Here is a 15560-nt window from a genome sequence, read left to right as displayed (position 1 = left end):
TCCATGCCCCTCTACTCGAAAAACGGCGATTCAAAGGCACTTAGGTGGCTTGTCGTTGAATTATAAACTATTAATTAGTAATAACTCGGCCGGTTGCGTCATTGGTCTCTTAGAAAAATCCAGAGGTAGACGCAGAATTAGATCCGGACTATCCGCCACAGAAGGTTCCGTGCAATTGTCGTGGGCGCATTTGTCAAAGTGCCAGAAACCAACCTATCAACGCCGTTGCGGATCATGTGCATCTTACCTTGGACTTCCAAGTTTCTCTGCAGCCGGCGACTGCGAGGCGTTATGTCATAGGCCAGTTGGGGAATGTAGCGTCAACCTTTCGGAACGGGCGGAAGCTTCGCGTCCCGTATAAAGGCGGGCATGGCCACGCAAGCTCTTTATCGATTAATTTACACACACTCATACCATCATTCACGATGCAGAAGGTCACGTCAAAGTTGCCGTCTTGGGACAAGACCAAGACCCAGAGCAAGAAGGGGTTCGACAAGGTATGGGGATGGGCTGATAAGCTGGGTGCGCCCATAAATAGACTCTCGAATCGGATTGGGAGTGAGGCTTTTTGGCCTACGACGTTGGATAAGGAGAGCGACAAGGCAGCCAGGATTTTGAGATCATTCTGCAGTGAGTATACCTCATCCGAGCCTCATTGAGATGACACCCTTGATGTCAGAGCGAGCTGAGCTGAGCTGACAATGACGACAGAGGATGGCTTCTACACTGAGGAAGAAAAACCAGCAGACCAAGCAGGCCCCAAGCAAAAACAACGAGTCCTAAAAAAGATTCCCCAAAAAGTCATAGAAAACGCCGTCGGCCTCGCAATCTTTACAACAATGCGCACCGGCCTCTGGGTTTCCGGAGCCGGCGGATCCGGCGTCCTGGTAGCCCGCAAAGAAGACGGCACCTGGTCTCCCCCATCGGGCATCATGCTCCACACAGCCGGACTTGGATTTCTCGTCGGAGTCGATATTTACGATTGTGTTGTGGTGATTAACAATCGCAAGGCTCTTGAGGCGTTTACAAAGATTCGGGCGACGCTTGGTGGCGAGATTAGCGCCGTCGCCGGACCCGTCGGAGCTGGTGGCGTTTTGGAGAATGACGGCAAGTGGAAGCAGGTCAACAGGCCTGTTTTTACTTATCTCAAGTCGCGAGGGTTTTATGCTGGTGTTCAAGTCGATGGTACCATCATTATTGAGCGGACGGATGAGAATGCGCGCTTTTATGGCGAGGAGATACGTGTCGCTGACATCTTGGCTGGAAAGGCGCGTCATCCCCCACCGGAGATCAAGATGTTGATGGAGACGTTGAAGGCTGCAGAAGGTCGAACAGATGTTGATGAAGAGCTCATGGAAGAGCTAGAAGGGCAACCTGCGCCAGGCGACGTCGACGTCGATGCTCCAGGCGAGGGCAAGATCTTTGGCATCCCAGACCCCGAGGATCCAGATCCATACGGTGTGCTCGCCTTGGAGAAGGAAGGTCTTGAGATCCGCGAGGCTGCAACACACTCAAGACCTTCAAGTCAACAATTCGAGTATAACCCCAGCCCAACAAGTCCAGTCTACAACAAATTCTACCGACGGAGCATGGAGACAGCTGTTAAGAGCAATCGCGACAGCTTCGCCTCATCACCCAAGTCAAGATTAAGCACGGAAGTAAGCTACACAACGTCCGAGGCTGGAACACAGACAGATCCTGTCATCGTCACTTCAATCGCAAGCACCCCCGACAGTCTCAAGTATGGAGCACAGGATGATGAGCGAAGTATCTACGAAGATGTTGCCGAGATGGATTATGCCGACAGTCCATATCGCCACACCAACGGGAATCCATGGAGTGCCCAAGAGACTGGCATTATTCACCGTGAAGGGGAATACAATTTCTCGTCGGCCAATGATGAAAAAGCCCAGCCTCGGAGCGCAACTCCGACAAGGGTGCCGCCGCCACTACCACCAAGAGCCTCCACAGCCAACCTCGAGTTTGAGGACGTGAGTCTCAAAGACACGGAAGCGAAGTAACTGAATGATTTCATTGATGGATTTCGAATGTCGTTCAGTTTGACATGATTATTGAGACAAATGGAAGAGGCGAATGGCACGGCGTCAGGGTTGGCTAAAGACATGCGTTTTGGTTTCAATATTACTGTACTTATAGACCGAACAAATATATATGACATTTACGACGCGTCCAGTGATGAATACGACGCGCTGTTTTGATTCTCGCTTGTTTTCAGCCGCTTTGATGAAACGAAGGGGTTGTCCCATCAACGTTTCAGGCCGCCAAGAATACACCCTGGGATGTCACAAAGAATTCAAGAAAATAGTATATAACACCAAATGATTGCGCCCGAAGTTTAAATCTTCAGTCCAGTGTAGATCACTTATCTCATCGTCTTCAATTTCTTCCAGGCCGGTCCTGCTCTATTACACCGACGTCTCTCATTCAATTCCATATTCACCTCCACCCTCAACATCCACCCTCAACCACACCGTCAAGATGAAGTGTTCAGCCATCGTTTATCTCATCTTCTCTTCTCTGGCCATCGCTGCCCCAACCCCCCAAGGCAACAATCGAGGTCCAGGTGGCCGCTTCCAACTCGAAGGAGCAGGATGCACCCAAGTCCAGGGTAGGACCGTCTGCGACGACGGTCTTGGAAACACCTTGTAAGCTGCGCATTATCTCCGTCCAGTAATAATGTGTGCCCCCTCTAATGCCAGTGTAGCTTCGCCGATGATCCTTTTTCGTCTTAGGGTAGCTGTGAGATGGATATGAACGAATCAGGGTGCGGGTGGGAAGAGATGGAGACGGACGATCAACTAATAGAGTAATATTCTCCGATGGACCCTGTCATTTCTGCAGCAAATTGTGACTTTGGCTTTGGTTTCAACGCCAAGTATAGCCCTACCGGTGATTCAACTGAGAGTAGACATGATTCGTCTCCCAAATCACACTCATTAATGCCTGTACGGTATGTGTCGGTGGGTGTTGTGGCCGTTGCCCTTTCTTGGCGCTGTCATTATGATAACCTGAAAAGAGCACTCACATCAGCTCATACAGAGTGTGGTTGCGGAACCCTGTCGTGCCTGTCTCACTCCTTTTGTATTGGTCTCAAAGTATAACCTCAACCTGATACCGGTTCGAGCAGGCATTCGGCTGGGGGGTTTCCCATCGCCCCCGCCCTGTCACGGGCCAGCCGATACGAGTCTAGACCGAACCTTGTCCTGAATCATGGGTGAGCAACGTCCCACACGCACAGATATCGTCGCGTATTGGGATCCCTGTCGGTGTGTGTTGCCACCAGCAGCCACCAACAGACAATCAACGGCCAACAGAACTGCCGTAAGATGGGGTGATTGCTGACTTTGAGAAGTGCTGGGAGCTTCAAAGGAGCAAGATAACCTCCAATGTCCTAATTTCTTCCCCGTTTGTTCTGCTACTCTACTACCACCTCTTCCCTTTCGCCGTCTCTCATGCGTATCGCAACTAATTCGCCGAATTGGCGGCCAAGTTCGCTCAACCACACCGTCAGACCAGGGGTCCCCTGATGCCATCCCCAGTCGTTGGACCCATCTCACACATGACATTGGTTACCTGCAGCGCGATGATCTGCCCCGCAAAGGGGCAGCTCGCCCAATAGCGAGGCCCTGACGGCCCAAGATGTTGTTGGTTGTGTGATGGCGAAGCAAAGTCCCAACCCTCGTTCAAGCAAGGGTGGTGAGTTAATTACGAACTATGATGGACATGACAAGCCTATGATGAATCAATTTTTGGAATAATTTTTTAGTCGGGTTCTCCGGGCTTGGTGTGATATAGATAATGCTCCTCCCCCGTCTCGATGAGACGTGTAATCCACACCTTTTTCACTGCTGGCAACCAAACCTCTGAACAATGGCGCTTGATGCCTGCTCAGGCCATGCTGCCGAGGAAATGACGCTCCTGGACCGCCCTGGCCGCCGACCAACAGTCCCAATTTCTCCCATTTCTCCGGGTCTTGCCCAGGATCCGATTCCCCAACAGAAAAGCGAGATAACACCAGTTCCGCCAAGTCCATCACCACCATCCGACGCATCCGATTCTCACGTCGAGGACACGATTGTCTGCGCTCCTGTAGGAGTAAGTTTGTCGCGATCATGTTGGTAACTATTCTGACGAGGGAAGCATAACTTGCGTCCGCGGAGGCAGCAATCACATGCAAAGAGACGCGTAACATTTGATGAGGTATTTCAGGATGGAAATGCCGCGGTTAAACATTTCATCGTGCAGGTTCCATCTTCTGACGGGCTGTGGTATATTCTGCACTGTGACGAGCATCAGAAAGCTTTTCAACATCCTGCCTTGAGAGGTGCAGCAGCGCATCTCAAAGGCCGCAAACATGGGTTTCCATGGTACCCCACAAGCCTGGAAGTCGTCAAGCATTTTGGTGTTGAGGTTGTAGACTGCGATGCCGAGTTGGCGGAGAAGAATAATTCCGTTGCTCTGGTGGTCAGCCAAGCCAGCAAGAAGCCTTCTTCCGAATGCAAAGTGGATAAACCGAGCCCGAAGAAACGACAACATGAATCCAACGAGTCCGAGGTCAAAGAAAAGGAACTCTCCAGGCGGAGTCCGAAGCAACGGAGGCTTAGCGGAATCACCAGGCCGACTCCTGGTCGTATTTACCTGGCCTACTGGGAAACGACAAAAGACTGGCTTCCCGCCCTGGTCCTCCCTCACATAGGTCTCGAAGCCTTCGGAATTTCAAGCACCCTTGAGAAACTCGGCTTGATGAATCAAACGCCAGACTGCCTGAGATGTGAACCCGATACTCAAAATCTCAAGTGGGGGGAAGGTTACGAACATGACGGGCCTCGTGCGATGGACCGAGAGTTTCCCGTCCTGTTTTTCGATAGACGCGACTTTCCCGACCAAGCCTCTGCTGCTTGGGTCAAGGCGAGTGACTTGCAGGAGTTGAATGTTTTTAAAACTTCTTCACGGCTTGTGCCGAACTTGAAGTTTGCAAAAAAGTACCTTCGGAAGAGGTTACAGCAAGAGACGGAGTTTGCGGATGAGGACTATGAGGATTCATGGGCTTCTTCGGGTGAGATTCCTATCAACCAGGCATGTTTTCGAGTTGCTAACAATGGTATCATCGAAGAAAGCGACTCTGAGAACCCTCCTCTATGCGTAACAGACGACAGCCCGCCCAAACCCGCTTTCACATCTGTTCGCTTAGAGGCAGAACAGGCTGTGGCTGATGTTCCCAAAAACACCGCCGTGGGAGAGAAAGCCCCATTATCCGCAAATGATGGACCAGAAGCTACACTTCCAGCTTCTATGCCACTGACCCCCGGCGAAAGCCGACCTGGGACTTCTTCAAAGCCCCAGGTTGAGGCAACCACAATAAACCCCGTCAGCCAGCCCATTGCGGAAGACATTACAATAATTTCCATATCCAGCTCCGAAGACGAGATGGATGATCAAGATCAGCCCACCAAGTCGAGTCAACCGCCAACTGCAGACAACAGTATGGCGGTAGACCCCAGGCATTCTGTTGTAGCTGAGATGAAGAATACCAGGCCCAATACTTTCACTGCCCCGAGGCAGAGCTACTCCCTACAACCCACAATAGCACCGAAAATGCCTCTTACAAGTTATACGACCCAGGGTGTCAGCCGGGTACCACCCTCAAGAAACGAACGACATTATCCTCGAGTCCAAATTCCTACTCCTGTCCACGTCCACCATATTCAGCACACATTACCCAACCACGCAACAATAGACCTTCGAAACTTGATGACGAGGTCTACTTATATGGGATTCCCCGGACCACTTCCGGGGTCAGAGGCGCCACAGTCTCAGCTACCGCCATTTCAACCTCCAACTAACCGGCGGCCCCTTCAAGTTCCTCATCCTCAGGGCCCTGTAACACCCGGCTTCCACCACCACCGACTACCTCCATCCCGGGATCTACAGGATCATTCAAATCAACCCACTAGTCCTTCTCAACCTGAAATATCTCAGATATCGCCCAGACCCCCGATCCCAGCGGAAACCCGGCCACCAGCAACTCGGCCACTCCAAGCTAAAGCAACTTCTGCGCCTTCACCTCCACCCCCACCTCCCGGTAGTAGAGCTCATGCTCCCATAGTTCCTATTCCACCAGCACCCAAGCCCAATTCATGCCAAGCACCGATGGCAACTGGAAACCCTGCACCCCCTCCTCCCAAACCCTACCCTTCAATACCAACCTCCTACCAGCCCGTGTATATAGGCAAAGCCTTGCAGCTGGAGACTACGAACCCGCGATTTGGCGTGCCACCCAACGAGGTTCCACCGCCCTTTCTCGATCGGCTCAAGAAGCTGGCAGGAACCCGAGATAACTTTCCTAAGATGGCGAAATTCCTCGATGGCGAGGGCTTTTACTTTTGTCCCTGGTGTGAGAAGCGGTATCGGCGTCCGGTCAAGTTTACGGATCATTTAGTTTTAAACCATAGTAGGTAATACCAAAGCGTAAAGCAGAAGCAGTGATTAGTTTATTAGTTATTGGATATTGCGTTGTAATGACAATAATGATGCTAAATATCCTTCTCACAACCTCATATGAGAATCTATAACACATTGATGTATCCAAAGTTGGTGAATATGTACTGGATATTTATTCTCTGAATAACTAAATTGTAGACCAGGTTAAATAACCTCCTCGATGCAGCGGCTTGCGCCGAGCTCAGGGAACGAAAAGTTCTTGCGCGCGTATAGGTACCAAAAGACAACAATCAAAAGACCAACAATAGCGAGAACAGCCGAGATGTAGTTCATGGAGCCGGCTTCGACTGGCAGGGCGTATGGAAAGCAGTAAAACACCAAAGCGATGGGAGCCCAGCAGAGAAAGACGATGTTGGCCAGTAGCCCAAGCCGAGGATACCAGAATGGACCATGTTGAAGCCGCGATCGCCCATGTTTCAAGAGCAAGACAATTGGGATGGCATAGCTAGCATACTGGAGCAGAATGCCAGCAGATACCAGCGAGTTGAAGGCCGTCTGGGATCCAAGGTAGAGAAAACCCAGCAGGCTTGTGAATGCAGCCGACCAAATCAGAGCATAGATTGGCGTGTGAAAAGGTGCACCCATCACCTTGCCGATATGCTTCGAAAAGGGGAAGCCCTTGTTGAGACCAATGGTCCACGCAAGGCGAGACTGCCAGACGTGAATCCCCCACATTGCACCGACGGTCGAGATGAAGATGGCGATCTGAAAGGCAATGGCGGCAGCTTTGCTCTCTCCGAATGCTACGTACACAGTTGCCATGGCCGAGCTCTGAGTTTCGTAGTTGGTCTGGTTGACGCAGAAAGCCAGGACAATAGGCAGTCCAGTGACGAATCCAACAATGATTGTCAATATGAGAGCCTTTGGTACATTGGTGCTGGGATCTGGGATCTCCTCGGCGATGTGAACAATGGCATCTAGACACGAGAAGCCCCAGTTCAAGCCGTTTTGCCCAATCAGGAATGCCACGCCGGTTGACCAGCCTGTGACGTTGTAGAAGTCGGTGAAGATGTCTTTGGCGGAGCGCCTCTCATCCGATGCAGCAAAAAGGCCCGCGAACAGAGCGACCAAGAGGCACATGGTAAAGGCCAAAATGCCCTTTGTGATTCTCGGCAGCAAATGCTCAAAGGCGCTCAGGGCGAGCGTTACCAAGTTGGTCACCTGATATGCGACGAAGCCCATCCAGGGATCTTGTTGGAAGCTAGGGTTGAGAAGACTTCCCAGCGAAAAGAGCAAGCTGGGCGCAACGACACAGACCGAGGCGCCGGTACACACAGCTCCGGCCCAGCTGAGGAGAGCCGTGGCGTATGAGAGAAAACGACGTGGCCCGGGGGGAGAAAGGGCCGCAACCCAGATGTACTGGCCTCCAGCATCAGGGAGAGCAGATGCCAGCTCGGACAGGCTTGTTGCACACGCGAGTCCGACGATTGCCATGAAGAGGAAGCCCCAGAAAAGAGTGACTGAGCCTCCACTGGCGGTGATCGATCCGATGGTTAGGATGACTCCTATAGCCGTGTTGGTTGTTGACGCGCCAATGGCCATGGCAGACCAGACGCTAAAGGGCTTCTCCATAACGATGACATCCCCGATGATGGATTCTGGTTTGGGAGGAGGCACAGGGCCTTGGCCCACTGCCTGTTTCTCCTTTGCGCTCATGGTGGAGGTGATGGTGTTATGTAGTCTAGAGTATGAGGAGTGAAGACATGGGACGCCAAGCCCTCGATAGCCTGGGAAAGCCGCCTTTTTGAAGTAGACCGGTTCATAGCCTATGTTGTTCTTGACAATCCCGGAACACACGGCGAACGCGGGGAAAGGGGGGCCAGACCAGCCGGACTTGATTTAGTGTGGCAGATGCGGGGACTAACGGCGATAGCGAGGGTTGTGAGCATGAGATTTTTATCGACCAGCTAATAAGAGCGAGGCTCACTGAGTGGCGGTTGGTTTCCTGATTCGGCTAATAGGCGAACGCTATCCTGCGCCCACCTTCATGGATGACCTGGGACCGTGCAAGCTGAGCCTACCTATGATAACATATCCATGCGTGCCTGCGCAAGGCTCCTATCACAATGCTGCACGTCCGGAATAAGGCGTCTTGGGTCCGAGTCATTTTGCGAATGGCTGTGCTAACGAAGATCTGTCGATACGAACTTCCCTAGGAGGCAATGATGCCGGATTGCCAACGTCTACGTTATCGGAGGCCCAAAGTCTTAAAATTTACAAGTTAAAGGAGATCATCTTGATATTTCTGGCCTTGCCGACTTGGATTTACACTCACTAGTTAGCTATGCAGAGGGAGGGATGATTCTGTTGCCCAGCACGAGTTTGGACTCACAACGTACATAGCCAGCATTGGGAGATGGTAATGGCTTGGCGTAATGACCTGTGTGCCGTGTCTTGTGACCACTTTGTCCCAGTTTATTGGTTAGAAAAACAGTGATGCAAAACCCAACCTGCTTCTACTGAGTCACTTGGACACTTGAACCTGGCTTCGGTCTCCTCGCTCAGTTATCCCATCAAGGGGCGGACTTCAACCGAACCGGGCTTCATTAAGACTTGTAGAGCAGCTGAATCAATTCAGTTACAATGCACAGAATATCTAGTCCAACGTGATGTAAACAGTCTTGATGTTGGTGTAAGCTTCGATTCCCGCTTGCCCACACTCGCGACCAACCCCCGATTGCTTGTATCCTCCAAACGGCGCTCGGATATCCGAGTTGTTACTACTGTTGACCCATACAGCTAACAAGACGACGTCAGTTGGAAGTTCATTATGAGGGACAAGGACTGGAAGAGAGGACTTACTGCCGCTTTGTATCTTGCGCGAGATTCGATGAACCCGGCTCACATCTTTAGTAAAAAGAGCAGCACCAAGACCAAAGAAGGTGTCATTTGCTCGTTTGATAACCTCGTCTTCTGTCTTGAATGAAAGGACGGCAGCGACCGGACCAAAGATCTCTTCACGGTAAATTGTCATGTCGTCCTTGACGTTTGTAAAGACGGTTGGCTCAACAAAGTACCCTCTGCCGTTACCAGCGGTTTCGTGGACCTTGCCTCCGAGGGCCAGCGTTCCGCCTTCGGACTTTCCAATATCAATGTACTGGAGAATCCTGTCTCGCTGCGCCTGGCTGACCTGGGGACCCTGGAAGGTGTCGCCCGCGAAAGGGTCTCCGACCTTGGCAGAGGCAGCCTTTTCCAGGAACCGGCGGAGAAAGTCATCGTAGACCTTTTCGTGCACAAAGATTCGGCTGTTGGCAGTGCAGACCTGGCCGGCGTTTGACATGATTCCAACATGTCCCCAGTATGCTGCTTTGTCTAGGTCGGCATCGTCGAAGACGACCAACGGTGACTTGCCGCCTTTCCAAGTATCAGTTCGGCTGGTTTTCTAGTGACACTTGTAAGATTATACGTACCTGTTTCCAGAGTAATACTCTTGAGGTTTCCTGATGCGAGCTTCATAATCTCTCGGCCGGTCTGTGTCGAGCCGGTAAAGGCGATCTTGTCAACACCCATGTGCGACGCAAGGGCAGCGCCTGCATCTCTACCATAACCATTGATGACATTGACGACACCCTTTGGATAACCGGCTTCCTTGAAAAGAGTCGCTAGGTATAGGATGGATAGCGGTGTCTGCTCGGCTGCCTTGATGACGACGCAGTTTCCAGTCGCGATGGCAGGACCCAACTTCCAGGCTGCCATGCTGAGGGGGTAGTTCCAGGGGATAATTTGGCCACAGACACCAATAGGTTCGCGGGTGGTGAAGACATGCTGGCTTTTTTCAGTCTCGATTACTACCATGCTGTCAGTCAAATACTTGACACAGATGGGCGAGAGACACCATTACCTTGGCCATGTAATTTGTCTGCGTATCCCGCATAGTATCTGAAGACGGCGATGACCTCCTGTACGTCCTCCTGCAGGGCAACATGGAAAGGTTTCCCTAAAGTCTTGGATCAGCGTCTCAAGAAGCAGGGATGACCATCGACGGGGATTTCTCACCACCGTCCCACGACTCAACAGTAGCCAGCGTCTCAGCTTGGGCCTCGACAAGATCAGCCAGACGGCTCAGAAGACGGCCCCTCTCAGTGCACGTCACTTCTCCCCAGGGCCCATTGAAGGCGTCACGGGCAGCCTGAACGGCAGTATCAACATCCTTAGCTCCGGCGGCGTGGACTCGTGCGATGACGGATTCGTTACTGGAAATGACCAGGGTTAGCGCCTGCAACACTCGAGGATAGACCTATACTTACAAAGGGTTGACAGCGTCAATGGTTTCGCCTGACTGAGCGGCAACAAACTCATTGTTGATGAACAAGCCAAGGGGTTGCTCGTAGGTGACCCCGTTAGGAGCAGACAACTGGACAGAGAGGGGAGAGGGTGCCATGATGGACTGAGTGACTTGGAGTTTGCTGAGGTGGGTGGGAGCAAGGTGTCTAGATTGGGCTAGCTATATGATGTATGTCAAAAAGGAGGGCATCAAAGGCTACAAGTTGCTCAAGTGTTCGTTGGGTTTCGATTACTCTCTCGCTTGCCAGCCGAATTCGTCAACAGGCCTCAAATGGACAAAAATACATGAGAATGAAATGGTGCCAGTCACGATAGATCGGCCTCTTGTTTTCTTGCCACTGCCATACAGGGCGGAACTTGATGATCAAACACAACCCTGCCGATAATCTAGGCCTTCGATTTCATTCCGGATTGGGAAGGAATGCGAGCGGGGTTTGTTGGAGACGGCTTCGCCCCGGATCTGCCGTATCTACAACCCGACGCCGTCGGCCTGTGGAGAACCGGGGGACATTCGTGACATGATAAAGAGTACTTTGATGTCGGCGAGGTTTACATGCATGGGTAAGTACTTGCTATCAGTCCAGAACAAGCAACTGGACACTACCCTTGAACCAAGTCAAAGCGGCTAGCTTCTACGAGGGGATGGCGAATCAAGGGCTTGGAAATAGAAGCTAGCAAGCCCCCATCCTTTGCCACCCACCTTGACTTGGGGCAGCATGACCACGCGAGCTCCCAGATCCGATGGCCCGAAAGATCGTTGTCATTGTTGACAAAAGCACCGTGATGCAGTGAACCGCATCATTCCTTCTTCTGGAAGGAATGCAAGTATCTCACGATGGGCTAGGCACACCCTGGCTCGTTTTCCCCTACCTTGCCGGACAACGAAGCGCTCTACAAATACAGGCTCTTGAATTCTTCATGACCATCATCAAGGCAGGAAATCGGCAGACTTTTTATCCCTGAAACATCTCTTTGGCATCACCCGTCCCTCCCAGCCATGTCAACAGTTACAGAGCTCAGCAATCCCAACTTTGACTATGTCATCGTTGGAGGAGGCACGGCTGGCTGCGTCATAGCCAGTAGGCTGGCCGAGTCTCTCCCCGATCACAAGATCCTCATGATCGAGGCTGGACCCAGTGATTTGGATGAGAAGCAAATCCTTGACTTGCGAAACATGTACAACCTGATGGGAAGCGAGTTCGACTATAGCTACAAGTCGGTTGAGCAGCCAAATGGTGAGTCTTGCACTGCAATATCTGAGCTAGACATGAGACTGACTCCGTCCTAGGAAACAGCAACATCCTCCACTCGCGCGCCAAGGTTCTCGGTGGCTGCTCGAGTCACAACGGCAGTCTCGCTGTGCACCCTTTTGAGTACGACTGCAAGAAGTGGGAAGAGGCTGGCGCCATTGGATGGGACTGGGAAACGATGAAGCGACTCATCAAGAAATTGCGGACGCCCATTGTGCCCATCCATGAGCGACACCGAAACCCCATCGTTTACGACTTCATGGAGGCGACCAACAAGGCTCTGGACATCCCGATTGTTGACAGCGTCAACCACGAGATCACCTCGGCAAATGGCCTCTCAAAGGGCGGCGTGTCATTCTGCTCTCTGACATACGACCAAAACACTGGCTATCGAGTCAGCGCAAGCGTTGCCTACATCCACCCTATCCTGAAGGGCAAGGAGAGGCGCCCCAATCTCACCATCCTCACCAATGGTTGGGTAGACCGCATCAATGTCGTCGATGGAACAGCTACAGGAGTCAACTTGACCCTTGAATCTGGAAGAAAGGTCAAGATCAATGCCAGGAAGGAGACTATCCTGTGCGCCGGTACCATCGACACGCCGAGACTGATGCTCCTCTCTGGCATTGGCCCCCGCAACGAGCTCGAGAAGCTCAACATTCCAGTGGTCAATGATCTTCCCGGCGTTGGAGAGAACCTCATGGATCATCCCGAAGCCATCATCACCTGGGAACTCCACGAGCCCCTCGAGGACAAGACCGTCATGTGGGCTGATGCTGCTCTCCTTGCGCGCCGTGAGCCTGCCAACATCCACGGCGATGATAGCACTGTTCCTGATGCCATGATGCACATCTACACCATGCCGTTTGACGTTCATCAGGCTGCTCTGGGCTATGACATGCCCAAGAACGTCTTCTCCCTGACACCCAACGTCCCCAGATCCCGTTCGCGAGGAAAGGTGTGGCTCAAGTCTGCCGATCCCAAGGAGCATCCTGCCATTGACTTTCGATACTACACCGACCCCGACGGATATGATGAAAAGACCATCGTCTGGTCCTTCAGAGCTGCTCGCGCCATCGTCAACCAGCAGCCACTCAAGAAGTGGATCAAGCGAGAGGTTGCACCAGGCCCCGGCTGTCAGACTGACCAGGAACTGTCCGAGTACGGACGCAAGACTGGAAACACAGTGTACCATCCTTGCGGCACAGCCAAGATGGGAGACACTGTCTATGACCCCATGGCCGTCGTGGATCCTCAGCTAAAGGTCAAGGGCATCAAGAAGCTACGCGTTGCCGACGCCAGCGTGTTTCCCTTGATTCCTACCATCAACCTCATGTTGACTGTGTTGGCGGTTGGAGAGCGCGCTGCCGAGTTTATCGTTGCTGAAGCTAATAGAAGCGTTGCAAACTTGTAAAAAAGGCGTACACGGAATGCGTTGCTTGCTCGCGAGCCGGGCTTTTACATTCAATGGTGAGATGGAGATTTGATCAAGGAAGAAGACTGTAAGCAGAACAATTCGATATACTTGCTGCTCCAACAACAACTTGTAAACATATCATTAACTAAATTACAAGTCCCGTCTCATCAGGCCAATGCAAATACTTGGCCTCTCTCAAGCAAGAGGACATGCCACGTAGTTGTGATTCCCAGACGCCTAAGCTCCCATATTTCCTCAAGAAGGATGATGGCGTCCAGCATGACCGGAAGGCGGGTCAAGGAGTATATGGCCTTGAACCGGATCTTGACCTCCTCTCGCTGCTGAACCTTGTGGGCCGGTATCTCAGAGGCGGCAGACATGAGGGGGATGGGCTGAAAATTGAGATACGGCGAGGTTGGTGGGATACGCAGCAAACCCTCCATCGCCTCGCTGGCCCATTGTCGTATCATGGTCTCGTTGTCCAGCTCTGACTCCTCGGGATCACGATCACAGATTCGATAAAGCTGTATTAGGCCGTGTTTTCGATACGCGTCGCTTAGAAGGAAGAGCAGCTCATCGTCGCGGCTGGGTGTCCATGCCAGCATTTCGTCTTCCAGGCTTGCCTCGAGTGCAAGGTCACGAGGTTGCCCATCTACCACTCCACGGCAATAATGCGTCACTTTGGCCACGGCGTAGAATATGCCCAAAGAGTAACCTGCCATGGGATGGTACTCTTGCTGGCTGGCCTCGACGGTTTTGGCGATGAACTCAACAGACAATGGCCTGTGGAATCGATGGTCCAGATTAAACGATGCTGCCATCTCCCACCAGATGTAATTGCCCACGATGAGCTGTATGGCAGGATCGGAAGGGTCCGCTGTAGGGTCACCCAAGATGGAGTCGATGAGGGCTCGAGCACCCACCAAGTGCTCAAGGCCAGTGGTTCCTTCGATCCAGGGAGAAGAAATACCCAGTAGGAAGATGGCAAGAAATGTGGCGATTGCCTTCTTTCGAGTCTGTAGGAGCTCTTGTTGGATGCATAATAATGTCTGTCCTCGCTCAACAAGGCAATCGCTCGTGTTGGCGTCGCGGAAGCCCTTCATATGTGCCGCGGCAATGCTCTGCACGACATGCAAGAGAGCCGACGACTCCTTGAAGAGGTCCAGGATAGGCAACGCTAGCGGGTTGATGTCAGGGTCAAGCACCATGATGTGGCAGACCTGCTCAAAGTAGTACTGCAGCAGCATAGATGGAGTCGTCCCATCTCCGCAGCACGCCTGTTGGATGAGGAGTGGCATCTCTAGTTTCCACATTGTCTTGCGGGGCGCCGGGGTGCAGACTATTCCCCGACGCGCGCAGTGTCGACACACAGGGTATGTCTCATCGCATTTCACCCTCCGCAGCCTGCACTCTCGGCAGGCGGACTTGCTCTTGGGCTGTCGGCGTAGGACAGGGGAGTCGAGGTTTGTGTCTTTGGGGGGCCCATGGATCGCGGGGACGACCTGGGAAGACGGAGCAAAGCGGACGCGCCAGGCTTTGGAAACCATTCTGTCGGTATAGAAGAGGATTGATTGATGTTCTAGAGAGAGGAGAGGAGTTGCCGAGACAGAAGATGGCTGGAACAGTCCAAGTGCGAGATACCGACTCCGCATCCTCGGCCCCACCGCTGAGCCTTGATAGCGCTGCGTAGTTGGCGTCTAAGGCGCCAGCGATGACATTTCTTTTTGCCTTCGACGGGCTTCTACAGTACAGTGAAGTACGATACGATATGGTACATGGAATTAGTACAAACTCTACTGTAGTGACAGTTCCTGGACCTTGTGAGCCTCTTGGCCGCCCTCCTTGAACGAAGAGGGCGGTGGCACCTGGCTGCATCCCCGTCTCCTCAAAGTACATGGGTCACCCGAAAAATCGTGGGGTAGAATGCCCCGAACGCTTGACCCAATCACTCGACGCCGCGATATCAGCTTATCACAATGCCAGCCACCGTCATGGTTCAGGGGGGCTTTTCCTTTCTTGGACAAGAGGCGAGTGGCCTTCGAAAACGGACTAGCATGATCCCAGGAACGCGGCGCACTCTGTGAGAG

The 15560-nt window shown here is 52.4% G+C and overlaps 5 protein-coding genes and 1 pseudogene across 6 annotated transcripts, besides 1 other annotated feature; 3 read left to right on the top strand and 3 right to left on the bottom strand.

Annotated features, from left to right (window-relative positions):
- Nucleotides 1–410: 410 nt before the first annotated feature.
- Nucleotides 411–2021, top strand: NCS54_01448100 (Ysc84 domain-containing protein; the record flags this gene model as incomplete). The annotated part of the gene is made up of 2 exons (XM_053159630.1): nt 411–630; nt 712–2021. The coding sequence occupies exons 1-2, from the start codon at nt 426–428 to the stop codon at nt 2019–2021; spliced, it is 1515 nt and encodes a 504-aa protein (XP_053015605.1). The 5' UTR covers nt 411–425.
- A 1870-nt stretch (nt 2022–3891) lies between these two features.
- Nucleotides 3892–6065, top strand: NCS54_01448000 (Hypothetical protein; the record flags this gene model as incomplete). Its single annotated transcript, XM_053159629.1, has 4 exons — nt 3892–4116; nt 4162–5077; nt 5135–5503; nt 6001–6065. The coding sequence occupies 4 exons, from the start codon at nt 3892–3894 to the stop codon at nt 6063–6065; spliced, it is 1575 nt and encodes a 524-aa protein (XP_053015604.1).
- A 601-nt stretch (nt 6066–6666) lies between these two features.
- Nucleotides 6667–8178, bottom strand: NCS54_01447900 (Hypothetical protein; the record flags this gene model as incomplete). Its single annotated transcript, XM_053159628.1, has 1 exon — nt 6667–8178. The coding sequence occupies one exon, from the start codon at nt 8176–8178 to the stop codon at nt 6667–6669; it is 1512 nt and encodes a 503-aa protein (XP_053015603.1).
- Nucleotides 8179–9118: 940 nt separating this feature from the next.
- On the bottom strand, nt 9119–10951 carry NCS54_01447800 (annotated as a pseudogene). The gene is made up of 6 exons: nt 10770–10951; nt 10519–10715; nt 10364–10459; nt 9933–10310; nt 9325–9876; nt 9119–9261 (listed from the first exon to the last, which is right to left on the bottom strand).
- Nucleotides 9119–10951: a sequence feature.
- An 852-nt stretch (nt 10952–11803) lies between these two features.
- On the top strand, nt 11804–13470 carry NCS54_01447700 (GMC-OxRdtase-N domain-containing protein; the record flags this gene model as incomplete). The annotated part of the gene is made up of 2 exons (XM_053159627.1): nt 11804–12041; nt 12095–13470. 2 exons carry the CDS (start codon nt 11804–11806, stop codon nt 13468–13470), a joined length of 1614 nt encoding a protein of 537 aa, XP_053015602.1.
- A 170-nt stretch (nt 13471–13640) lies between these two features.
- NCS54_01447600 (Zn(2)-C6 fungal-type domain-containing protein) lies at nt 13641–15020 on the bottom strand (the record flags this gene model as incomplete). Its single annotated transcript, XM_053159626.1, has 1 exon — nt 13641–15020. One exon carries the CDS (start codon nt 15018–15020, stop codon nt 13641–13643), a length of 1380 nt encoding a protein of 459 aa, XP_053015601.1.
- Between the last annotated feature and the right edge of the window lie 540 nt (nt 15021–15560).

The sequence above is a fragment of the Fusarium falciforme genome, chromosome 12 (assembly GCF_026873545.1).
Source record: "Fusarium falciforme chromosome 12, complete sequence".
Taxonomy (NCBI): domain Eukaryota; kingdom Fungi; phylum Ascomycota; class Sordariomycetes; order Hypocreales; family Nectriaceae; genus Fusarium; species Fusarium falciforme.
Note: the sequence above shows the minus strand (reverse complement) of the source record. Positions and strands in the feature narration are given on the sequence as shown.